We start from the raw sequence: 13,292 nt of genomic DNA, 5'->3' as shown, positions 1-13,292 counted from the left end.
TTCTGTCTTATATCTTTTATTATCGACTCCGTTATCTCACTTAGAAAACTCCACGACGCCTTTACAAATTCAAACAAAGGAATCATTTATTTTTATAAGTTAGTGTAACTTACTGACATTATATAATACACAGTACTTAAGGACTAATGCGATTCAAGAAATTCCACGACATTGGCTATGGAAAGTCCAAAATATATTTATTTAGTAAAAACAGGGCGACTGATAACCTATACAAAGCCGATTGATTGTTTTTTAAATATTTTTTTTAAACTGTAGTAATGATAGGAGTGCATAAATAATAGCTCTGCTGGGAATGACAGGGTTACGCTCTTTGTACAATACAATTATACACATTCAAAAACATAACGGGCGAGATAACCGCCAACCATAGACATTGGGGTCGACTCTGCGGTAACATTCCCCAAACTGTTTTCTAAATTTAAAATTTTAATTTGATACTTTAACGAAACTGTTATACTACGGGACCATAGAGAATTAAATGGAAAGCGGTTCTGACGCTAATGTATTAAAAATTAATATTGGTCCTTAGAATAATCGTTTCGCTGTAATATCAAGTTGAAATTTTAATTCTCGAGAGGGAGAATGGTGCTTCAGAATCATCTCCGCTGTATATATAAAAAAAAAAGTGTTTAATATACCGTCGATAGTGAACAAAATTTCCAGCGTGCAAGTAACATAACAGTAGTAAATAATAGACAAATAATGTTTGGCGACATAAGTCACTGAACGCACTATTGACAAATACCTTGAATCAGTTTAACGAAATGCAACGTTTAAAATGTTTACAAATGCATGTTTGCCATCGCAGTGGTAAAAAAAAAATAGTTGTTTATGGTTAGAAACGAACATTGTTTAGTATTAAATTCATTTATCCACATGCTGCATCATTCCCTCTCAAATTTGCTATACAACACTAACTAATATCATATATCCACTATAAATTTAAAAACAATTGAAACGAATTCCTTTTATAAATAATTTTCCAAACTCGCGTTCAACCTGAAAACAGTCATATCCATGTATTCTCTCTAGTACTACATTCTTACACTGGAAGAATTTAATTAATTTTCATTAAGTATATACAATTACATTTAGTGTTTCGTATTCTAAATTTGCATTTCGTTACACTGAATTTGAAACATCACAATTTAACATACGTTTATATTGGGGTCGACTCTGAGGCGTCATTTCTCTAAAGTTTAGAGTCTAAACGTATCTCTATCTATGGTCTAATACATATTTTAATTTGATAGTTTCACGAAATTTTTATTTTATGGACCATTACAAACAACATTTATAATAATTTTGACATAAATGTATTACAAATTTAGTTCATTGGACCTTAGCATAAAGATTTTGCTGTGACATCAATTTGAAATTTTAATTTTAGATTCAAGTTTAGGGAAATAGCATTTCAGAATAAACCCCATTATTAATAAGTATAAAATTACCCCCTACTTATAAAAACGTCACGTCACCGGTGATCAATGTCAAAATCGACATTTAATGTCAAATCTGACATTAACATCAAATCCATACAACACTAAAATTTACTAGGACATTAGATTAGCGATCGATTTTATAAGCAAGGGCATTTTGATGACTTTTTAAATAGCTCGATATCTGCGTATTGCAATATTAAAAATGTTTGAAATTGCATACACGCTATGTACAGATTTTAAAGAGGATTAATTTTTTTCATTTGCCTCCTTAACATTAAAAAAAACCTACACTGAAGCAGGTAATGAGAGTTCATAGTAATTTAGCATCAACTCTTATTATTTTAAGTAATTCACTATCCACTATTGAAGATGGCTTCCCTCTGAGACTGCTACAAGGATAGATCCTGAGCTACCTGCATCCATTTAATACCTGTAACAAATTTCAAAGAGCAGATCTTTAAAAACTTAGTTTTGTAATAGTAATCAAATTTTTTATTAGTTAATTACTTCTCCCTTACTAAACCTTCTCCCTTCTCTATCGACAAAAAATTATACGGGACCAATACTGAAGTACACTTTATGAAGTTTGTTCAAAACTGGCAACATAACAAAAGGAAAAAAAAATATGAGATTTTCCTTCTTTTAGAAGTGATTTTGGAAAAAAAGAGGAATTTTCAACCAACTTAGAGGTCTAATATGAATGTGACAAATTTATTTTCGTATATGGATCATAGTTTCACTAGCGCCCTCTGTCGACCATGTAGTGTGATTGCATTATTTGTGTCCGGCGCTTACCGTGCGCGATGCGGACACGGCAGCCTAGAGCAGCAGGCGGGCGCCGAGTATCTCGAGCGCGGCCTTGCGGCGCAGGTAGGGCATGTGCGCCTGCGTGAACGTGTACGGGGCGCCGCGCGCCGCGAACTCGGCGAACGTGCACGCGAACATGCCGCAGTCGCTGCCGTTCATCTGCTGCGGTATATTCTGCAGGAGTGATATTATATTAATACATATTAGAAGATTAGCCAACAGCTCACCTGAAGGAAAGTGGTAACCGTCGCCTGTAGACATGAACAGTACCATGGATATAACAGACATAATCCAACTTACTCATTACTCAACTTGAGTACAGCAATGGGAGATTTGCTGGCTGTGTTGTGATTTGAAGTGTGGGTTATGACAGAAAAATACAGGTGTAATATTTAAAAATGTCTTGATGCCCCTGATGTTGCAGATGGGAGTTGATATGGCGACAATGGGTGATCCACTAGATTGGTGTTAATATTAAAAAAAACTTGCCTTTAGACACTCCGCTTTCCATCCCTTATCATCAAACGGTTGTCCTTTCTTATCCTGGTGTTCGTCGCGCAAATACTGCATGAGCGCGTCGAGGCACGCCTGATTGGAGCTGCCCATGCTGTCCAGGTATGAGATCTTCTTGTTTTGGAAGTCGACCAGGCTGAGGCACCAATGGACTCCTAAGTGAACTGGCACGACCATCAAATCATGTGCAAATATGTCCACCTGAAAAGTAAAAACAATAATATGCAATTTTTGTATACTATATCAGATAACAAGATATGGAAGTATAAACATCATTATAATGGATATGCCGGAGGGGTATCACAGAGTAAGCAAGTAAAACCTTTATTTACAAAAAAGAACAAGGGTTGCACTGTTGCAAATTTTTGCCCTGGCTTACAAGTTAGAGTAATCTGTGACTTGTAAGGCAGATTCTTCCAACATACAAGAATTAGTACTATATACTTGTATATGCAGAATTAAAAGGTTAATGTGTGTATATTTGAAGTGAGAGAAAGAGTTGTATTAATGTATATATTATTTTTATTTGTTCTTATATTTTTGTAAATATGTCCAGTAACTCTATTGGTATTTATATTAGTATATACAGTTGCAGTTATTTATTTATTTATTACATCTACTGGGTGAGCCTTACAGACTTCCAATACGCTCACCTAGGAAAGCATGAGTACAATAACATATAAAAAGGAATATTACACAAAAATATTAAATAAAAAATAATATAAAAAGATTTAACTCAAACAAAAAACGTCTGAACACAAATACTCTGTGGTCACTCGACGAAACTCCAGCAAGTTGGAGGCAAATACATCCAATTGCGGATACTGGCTCAAAATATCACTGAGTAGTTATTTAGAAGTTATGTAGGAGTTTTTTAAGTTTTATTAATAATGAGCAAGTAAACCAAGAGTACATGGTGTTGTCCATGTTTATAAGCGACAGTTACCGCTTTCCATCAGGTAGTCAGTTAGCTTGTTTGCTGGTCTAAGCACAATAAAAAAAATTAGACAAGTACAGTGTCACAGCGAAATTTCTATAGGCGGTAAGAAAAAAACAGTAGTCAAGAAGTGCTTTTGAATTATATTGTAAATATCTGATTTCTTACCTTCCTTGTCCATCGCCGTAGGCCTGCTTGTCCACTTTGCATAAGTTTCGGATAAAAGAATGTGTTTGTTGCGTACACCTTTGGTAGATCCTTGCGATCCTCACTCCGCTGCATCAATAAATTCATGTAGAAATTGATCACTTCATCGTTGAGCCAGTTGAGACCCGACAGAGTCTGGAGATCTCGCCTGTAAATAAATATTATATATACTAACTCAATTCTTTTTTTATACAACTTAGAATGGCAAACAACCTGACAGTCCACCTGATGGAAAGTGGTAACCGTCTACTTTAGACATGAGCAGTACCATGGACATAACAGAGTATACTCTTTCACCCATGATACCCCCCCATGCGTTGCCATTCCTGAGGACTCAGGTGTTATTCCTCTGTACCCTGTAAATTCACGCCATATCCCACCCTTCAAACCGAAATACAGCCATGCAAATACAACTGCTTCACGGTTGAAACACTTAAAAAAAATTAAATATTTAAAATAACAATCTAAAAATAGTCTTTCACTCAAGACAAGACCAGCAGGTCTACTCTTGTATCCAATATCAACATCGATCCAATCTATTGCCAATGACAAATTTATACTGCACCCATGAAACAACAATTATGAATTAGGTGAGAATTAAAATTGGTTCGCATTGACAATTTACACTAATATCCGTCTATCAGAACGGTATGGAACCATTACGTCGCTAGTATTGCAATTTGAGAGTGCAATACGTCTCAATTTTAATATGGATCTATTTATTTTTTTTATGGATGAAAATGGAATGGTAACCCCGCCTGCGCTAACGGGATACGCTGGCGGAGCACCAGTGTAGGGTGATAGATGAGAATGAAAACAGGCCAGTTAGCCCATGATGATGAATTCATCAGGAATTAACCATAATAGTTTCCAGGGGGAACCGCGAGGTCGACCTGGTTGGGTTATTATTATATTGCTAGCAATGGGATTCTTAGTCTCCATTACTAACAATCCCTTTCCCCCCAATATCGATCTATTGGAATTTATTTCAAGAGTAAACCCCACTGGTCTGGCGATCGTGACAGCAAGAAATGCAAAATTAATTATAATAAACAACGCTTATTACTTACCTATGTATTCTTAAATTGAATTTCTCTACAAGAACTTGGCCGGGCGGGCCTGGCCCCAGTGCTCTATTAACTAATTTCTCTTGTTCAGGCGTGAGCGCCGGGAGCTCCACAGTAGGCTGAGGCTCCTCGAAAAGACTTTCCGGTATACTTAATTCATACTTTAACTTGTTCTCTAAATGTGCTATTTTTTGTTCATTATTTACTTTTGCTATAATATCGGATTCGCGTCGCGCGTCTATCAATTTCTCCTGGGTTTGCTGTTTTTTCTTTTTGTATTTACTATCTAATTTAGAGAGCCAATCACTCGATATCACAGCTCGGTCTTTGAAGGACTCTCTAAGGGAATTGATAGGATCTATTCTAAGAGAAGACGTTGACGATTCAGAAGGAACAATTTCTACCTCGGAGTCCGAGGAGTTTATTGACGCTACAGTAATGGGATCATATTCTTTCGTTACCTCATTCTCTTTCTCCGCACTCAGACCTTTCTCCACTAATTTTATCTCGTCCAACGCTTTCTTCTGCGATTTTTGCGTCAAACGGAACGACGCGGCATCTTCCGCTATACTGATTATGTCGACGGGTTTCCCAAAAGTCATCGGCTTCTTCGTACCTGCTACTCGCCTGATTAGCTCTTGGTAGTTTCTCTTTTCATCTAAATTGAATACTTCCGACAGTGTTGATCTCGTATTGCCGTTAATATTTAAATATCTGTTTCTTAAGTTTGGGAGATTCGATGACTTGCATGTTTGCATCCATTTTGGCACCGGTGTTGGTGCCTTTCTGTATGGTTTAGATATTCCCGCTGGCGCCTTAAACTTGCTGTGGGCTCTTGGCGATATGTTTGCATTTCTGTCATTTAGGTTTCGACTTAGTTTGTAATATACTGGCTCGTGTGCCGCAGAGTCTGGTTCGTGTCCACTGTTCGCGATGAAGTATTTGTAGGGCTTTACGGGTGGTGGAGACGTCACTTTTTTCACGAATATAACATCGTCGTCGCGTTGATTGTGATCGGATTCCTCCTCATCCAAGTCTATGTACACTTTTGGTTTCCCTGATTTACTATCTACCCATGTCACCTACAACAATTATAAATATTTTTTTTTATATTATTACAGTTAATTATTTAATTAGTGACTTTAATAGCAACTAGAAGAGATTCAACATTCGCAGCTATCTTCACAGTCAAAAAGTTTGTGAGTACACAAATGATCAACATGAGCACTATTTCGAATAGCAAATGTCAATTCCCATATCATATATTATATTTTACTAGTGACCCGCCCCGGCTTCTGACGGGTGCACATCACATCACATCACATTAGAAATCTCTAAAATAATCAATGTTTCTCTAATATATTATGCATGTACTATATATATAAACCTTCCTCTTGAATTACTCTATCTATTAAAAAAACCGCATCAAAATCCGTTGCGTAGTTTTAAAGATCTAAGCATATATAGGGAAAGACAGATGAGAAGAGACTTTGTTTTATATTATGTAGTAATAGTGATATAGCTGCTACTGTTGTAGCAGTTATATAAATACGACAGCAAGTCGAAAGTCAAATGGCTCCAGACTTAAGCCATAATGTCTTCGCAACATTTTTTATTTCATTGATCTTTTACATTGGCAGCCTCTTGAATATGGCGAACACACAGTCTTTTAATTTAATGAAAAGATGTTACAGTTGTGTTGAAATTATTACAGAAACATCTTTAAATGAAATAAGTAATTAATCAAAACATTTAATTAATGAATCTATATCTCAATCGATAAATAATGCACGAGCTTTATAATGTCCATGTAATTTTATATGTACTATACATTTAAATAAATATTTTATTTAACTGTATATTTGTTTATGTACTCTAAATATTAATAGCTGTAGCAATTTAGCTATCCGCTAACAACATGCTTTTTAACTGCATTGGGTGGACTGGAAGAGATCTCTTTCCAAAAAAAGTCCATCCTTGCTCACAGTATTTATAAATGCATTAACAAAGTAATTTACAAGTGCAATAAAGAATGTATATTTAAATAAATATACTGATAGAGACTTAAGAGTAGCTGTTGAGTGTCTTGTGGGGTTCTTCTCAACAGATAACAATTTTCCGAATCTTGCATTAAAAAAAAATAATGATTTAAAACAGCTTATAAACAATTATATTTGATTAAAGACTAGTATTGATGTAAGTAGAATATGCGTTAACATGACATAAACTAATTCAAGCTACACAGCACGTTTTATTTCGGTAATATTATATATTTAGAACATATTTGTTTACATTTTCATGTAAGTTCTATTGGCGGGTTTCTTTCATAATTTCATAAAATCTATTGTTCTTTAGGCGTTAGAAAAAATTACAAAATCAAAATTGCTTTTTTTTTTTATACAACTTAGAATGGCAAACAAGCTGACGGTCCACCTGATGGAAAGTGGTAACCGTCGCCTATAGACATGAGCCGTACCATGGACATAACAGAGTATACTGTTTCGCCCATGATACCCCCCATGCATTGCCATTCCTGAGGACTCAGGTGTCATTCCTCTGTACCCAGTAAATTCACGCCATATCCCACCCTTCAAACCGAAACACAGCCATGCAAACACAGATGCTTCACGGTTGAAACACGAATGGGACAGAGGTACCCAAGCAATCGACTTTTGTACAAAGTCTCCCTCTGGTGAATTGCTCCTCTTATTCTATAAAAAAAAGGAATGACTAATGTCATGGAAAATCTATGAGTTTATATACAACTGGATTTACTATAAAATGTTGAAACACTTACCTCTTGATCATCACAGTCATCTTCATCATCAACAACAGCATGTATGACGGGCCTGTTAACAGACACCTTTCTATACGAGGTTGGTGCTCCGTTCTCCTTCACGCCGACTAATTTTATTGGCACAGTACGGACCTTACTTGGCTTCTCTAACACCCGATTGGGTGTCGAGGTGCTAGGATGGCCCCTTTCTATTTGTATAGGGACATAGCGTACTTTTGACTTTTCATGGTCCCAAAAATCTGAAGCAGAATGAAAAGTATTGTTATTAAAAAAGTGTAAGGTAATTTGTGTAATTTTTGTAGGTGGCTCAGGACCATTTTTTATGACCGTTTTTAGAAGAGGCCTATGTTTAACAGTGGACTGGTAATGGTTGAGATTATAATGTAATTGTTTATTGTAAGTGATGGATATCCCACAAATACTTGTTTAGCTGACTCAACAGACAATGGTTTTGCATTTGAGAAATCATTTCCTATATTTATACTGTGTCAGTCACCGAATCAAAACTCAAGATAGGTAGATTCTTAGGTGGGGAAACTTATTTCTAAAATTATTTTAATTTGACTGTGGGACATGATTTCTTTAAACATATATCTTCAATTTGATATCACAGTAAAATCTTTATTCCTAGGACCTATATAAAGTATACTTCTAATAGGTTTAAGCCAAAATGATTGTAAAGGTATTTTATGATGGCCTATAAAACAGTAATTTTACAAAATTAACAAATTAAAATATTAGGTTAAGAGTATAAGTTTATAGAAATGATGCTTCATGAATCAAATTCAAAATCAAAGAAGGCACTTTTATGATTTTTCTCTTCATAAGAACTTTCCTCAAACTTCAATAAATATTAGAAAAAGAAAATTTGCCATGTTGGTTTAGCAATTTTTATGTTTTGTTCTTATTTTTTATTTATATTTAGGTGTAATGATATCTACATATAAAGAAAATGTAAAATATTGTCATACTTTATTCAAATATGATGTTAAAAGCCTGTGGTATGGTTTTCTAAAATGCTGAACCTAATAAATGATGTTTTGCTAGTTGTTTCCATGCTTAATAGGCGAGTTGGCAATTGCAGTTTGCTTTTGGTGATGTTTTAAGAGGGTCATGTCTGTCCACCCATCTACCATAAGCACCCTTAGTCACCTCTTATGAAACCCATGGAAAAGAAAGGGGTGGCTTTTTTATGCCGAGACTTACATGACTATTATACATAGATACACAGATATGGCTTATTAATAATAAGAAAATCATTCTTCTTTATTGAATATAATGACAATAATGAGCTCAAGATAAAAATGTAGCATATAGTCGTCAAATAATGTATGTGCCAAATTTTGTGGCAAGTGATTGCAAATAAATAGCAGCAAATAAACAAACTCATTCTCACATCTATATTATTAGTAAATAAAATAATTTACCATAAGCTAACATTAACTATGATACATACATTTTATTTATATATACATATAAATAGAAAAATATTTTATACATAAATTTATTAGAAAAAGTTGTGGCCAAGTTTTTTGCAGATTCTTTTTAACAGATAACAAAGCTGGGTTTGATCCAGCAGTACAACTATAATATGAAAATTTAAAAGATGTTTAAATTAATATATTAAATACAGACTTCACTCATTCTAGATGTTCTGATTTGTGATACTCATACAATTTCATCAAGATACAGACTACCCTTTTGCACCTATGTTTTCATAATTAGATAGTTCAATAAATTATTTATTTTAAAATAATCAAACAAACATAAACATGTGAGACTCTTGTCTATTTTTCTTAGTTGAATTTGCTTCAAGTAATAAACTTACCTAAATCAGAACTATACAGTGTCCTAGCACTGACTCTATAATCAATCTATCTTTATGCCATACTTCTTATTATGTATTATATTATAAACAAAACAAAGCATCCAAGATTTCTAAATACATTATTTAGATTCCCTTACACCCTAGTGGATATAGATATTAAATGCTATTAAATAAAAAAAAACATCAGATATCCATGTTATAAACACTACTATGAGAGTTAGACACTTAATTCTTTAAAGTATTAAGGACACAATCTATAGTACCGTTATCAGCCATTATATCAGGGAAGCTAGTTTTCCTCATCTGTCTGAGTTTCTTGAGTGCCGGTGTATCATCATCAGACGAAAAGTCATCTTCTGCCCTGAAAAATAATCGGAAACACGTTGCAGTTACGTTTGATGCATTTTATATGTAATTCAAACATCACTTACTTCCAGAACCTAGATGCTACTTTTAATGGTATTCTGAACATAATTTTTACATAAATTTCGAGGGAAACAAGCAAGATTTTTCAGCGACTTTGCCGCCATAACTAATTGTAATGTTGTAAACTGTAAACATGTCATACCTGTCTCGTTTCAAGTTTGTGCTATTAGTAGGATTTTCGTCAGACCAACCAAGAAGGCTTCGCACATAAGCCACAATGGACTGCATTTTATACAATTATGTTTCCATTACCTTATTTGATGGTAATTAAAGAGAATATTTTAAAATTAATACAACTCAACATTAAAAAGAGCATTTCACTTGACTCAGTAGTCATAGACAAAACACATTTTATTTTTCTTTTTAATTTGGCAAGGGGCTAGTGTTGCCCATTGTGGCAACTAATCTGTCACTAACAAATGAAACGACATGGGATATTTGAAGGGAAATTATAAAATTATGAAATTTCTAAATACCTATAGGGAAGGAATATGACTATTTGAGATAGTTGAAGAATTGATTAATGTCGTAAGAAGTATGCGCTTTATGAACCTTCAAATATTAATATTTTAAAAAACAAATAAATCAGTAATTTTAGTTCCTAAATTGTTCTGTAGAGGCATTACCAGCAAAGTGTAAAAATCTCAAAATAATTGCAAAATTACAGATTAATAGCAAATGGCGTTTAGTATTTTTTATTTTTGATACCAACGTTGTGTGCTAATTGCTTTTTAGGTAATGCTCACAGACATATAATATCTGTGGTTGGTCTGTGGTTATGTAATTTCTACCATTTGTATAGAAACATGCACAGATATAATAATTATAATTATGTCTGTGAAAATATGTCAATTATAAAGATTGACATTACATATTGTGCCTGTCATAGGCAGCATGGTCTCCGACCTTAGCCTGTTCCACAACGGAACAAACGTACTAAAAAAAAATGTGCCTGTCATAAAAATTTATAATCACCAATTGATTCCAGACAAATTATCTTTTTGAAGACTAGGCAGCATGGTCTCCGACCTTAGCCTGTTCCAAACGGAACAAACGTACTAAAAAAAAAAAAAAATCACCAATTGTAAAAAAATGCACAGGAATCAAAGATTCCTTATTCTTGTTAAGTAATATATGTAATTGCGTAAAATGTAGTATTACTTTCCTCGAACACTTTTCAGAGATTAAAGAAACAATATAGCCGATTATGAGGTGCCATATGTCAAAATTTATTTCTAAATCTAATCGAAATTATGAAATTTTAAAATTAATACTTTTTTTTTAATGGGTGATAATAGAATAGTATCCCTGCCTGTGCTATCGGTATACGATGGCGGTACACTAGTGAGGGATGATAGGTGACGATGAAAGTAGGTCAATTAGCACATCATGACAAATTCCGCTAGAATTAACCACAATGGTTTCCAGTGGGGAACCATATGGAGATTGACCTGATACGGTGTATTGCTGGCAATGAGTCAGTTGGTCTCCAATACTAACAATCGCTTTCCTACCTCAATACATGCGTCTAAGATGTTCGTATGTAGTTAGGGTTAGCACGAGAAGCGCGCATTTTAACATCTCATGTTGTAGAATTTGAATAAAAGCTGTGACTATTAGGTTTGGATAATATCGCTTCTGCTATATTGATTCGGTACTGGCTATTTAACTTGAATATCAGATATTGAAACTATATATTTTGACAGTCGATTTTAAATTTCAAATAATTCTTGATTTCAATCAAAATTAAGTCAACTGAGACTGGCTTGTTATCCTCTATACTTTGTAAATATTGTATTCTTTATCTTTCTCTGATATCGGCGACGACTATTTCATTATTTAGGCGCTGTCGCGTATTTGAGAGGGAGCGAGCTTAGGGACTTGATTTAAATAGGTGAAAATAAAATAGTGGGTCTGCCTGTACCAGAATGATTGTTTGCCCTGGCTGTCGGTATACATTGAAGGGCACCAGTAAGAGATGATAGGTGAAGATAAGGCAATTCAGTTTGCCCATTCTGACCAAGTTAACAATTATTGACGGGGATGATTTCCAGAGGAAACAGCGTAATGATCAACCTGACCACTTGAAAATTGAGATATAATTCCGATGTTGCCACACTTCGGTAAGTTTCGGTATGAACATGTATCGGTATGTATCAGTGCAACAGAATGATTTTCCCAAATATTTAAATTTAGATCTATAAACAAAAATGGCGGGCGTCTCTTATTAATACGTCGTGTTTAGCTCTTAATATGGGAGGAGCGTTGCATTTTTTCAAATGATTTCGACAAAAGGAGAAGCATATCAATTCGGTTGTATTTTTTATGTTTGTTACGCCAGAAGTTTGTAATTTATAGATAGATAGATAGATACTCTTTATTGTTTCCTCCAAAAGATTACAATAGTAAACTTATTATAAATATAAACAATTACAAGAAATAATCACAATGAGAAAACAATGGGCGACCTTATCGCTAATTAATTTAGAAACCGATTTGAATTTTTTTTTAAATAGTTAAAAAATTTAAAGAATTTATTTTTTAAATACAAGCAATAGTATTTGCCACGACTGAAGACGATGTCCTATTTTTTATGGAATAAAATCTAGTTTATAATGATTTTTATCTGGATCCATTCACCCAACAGAATCGATCGATCAAAAATGCTCGCTAGATGATGACTAAATGCCAATATTGGGTTTTGAAAGTAGTCATGCATTTCAGTAATTAACAATTTTGAATTCCAATATCGTATAGACCTTTCCACGATTATGACTTGCATATCAATTGGGAGCATCGATGAACATTGCACATTTGGTTTATTGTTGTCATTGTGCAACTTATATATTGTTGTGACTTTGTCAGACGGATGAAGTTAGCAGTCATATAGCATCATTGATGTTGCACAAAAAAGGATCGGTCCTTTTTTGTTTTAATTTTATAATTATCTATTACTAATAATATAAATATAATCGAGGATTTTTTTCAAGTCCATTGACCTATTACGGACCATCCTGTAAACCACATGTAGGTTTGATTTTATTCAACTTTATGGGTATCATGGGAGACACAGTATGCTCGGGAAGGGCAAAAATCTTAGTAACGTGGACTAGCAGTCCTATTGCTAATAATACCAGGTCACTCAGAAAATATTGCGAGAAAAAGTTTTTATGTATGGTATGTGAGACTGGCCAGTTATAATTTATTTAAAAATATGATTACTTGTAAGTAAAAATAGGTATGTTCT

At 34.1% G+C, this 13,292-nt stretch overlaps 1 protein-coding gene across 2 annotated transcripts; it reads right to left on the bottom strand.

Annotated features, from left to right (window-relative positions):
• LOC113509987 (sentrin-specific protease 1-like) lies at positions 1–10,404 on the bottom strand. 2 transcript variants are annotated; one of them, XM_052902658.1, is made up of 8 exons: positions 10,188–10,404; positions 9,883–9,980; positions 7,792–8,030; positions 4,998–6,076; positions 3,889–4,075; positions 2,760–2,984; positions 2,259–2,444; positions 1–1,893 (listed from the first exon to the last, which is right to left on the bottom strand). In XM_052902658.1, the coding sequence occupies exons 1-7, from the start codon at positions 10,271–10,273 to the stop codon at positions 2,283–2,285; spliced, it is 2,076 nt and encodes a 691-aa protein (XP_052758618.1). In that variant the 5' UTR covers positions 10,274–10,404; the 3' UTR covers positions 1–1,893; positions 2,259–2,282. The 2 variants fall into 2 exon arrangements, with proteins under 2 accessions (XP_052758618.1, XP_052758619.1); XM_052902659.1 differs by lacking the exon at positions 10,188–10,404 and adding an exon at positions 10,051–10,153.
• Positions 10,405–13,292: the final 2,888 nt, after the last annotated feature.

This window comes from Galleria mellonella, unplaced genomic scaffold (genome assembly GCF_026898425.1).
Source record: "Galleria mellonella isolate WM207_F2 unplaced genomic scaffold, CSIRO_AGI_GalMel_v1 utg93, whole genome shotgun sequence".
NCBI lineage: Eukaryota > Metazoa > Arthropoda > Insecta > Lepidoptera > Pyralidae > Galleria > Galleria mellonella.
The sequence above is the reverse complement of the archived record's forward strand: the minus strand, read 5'-3'. Positions and strand labels throughout refer to the sequence as shown.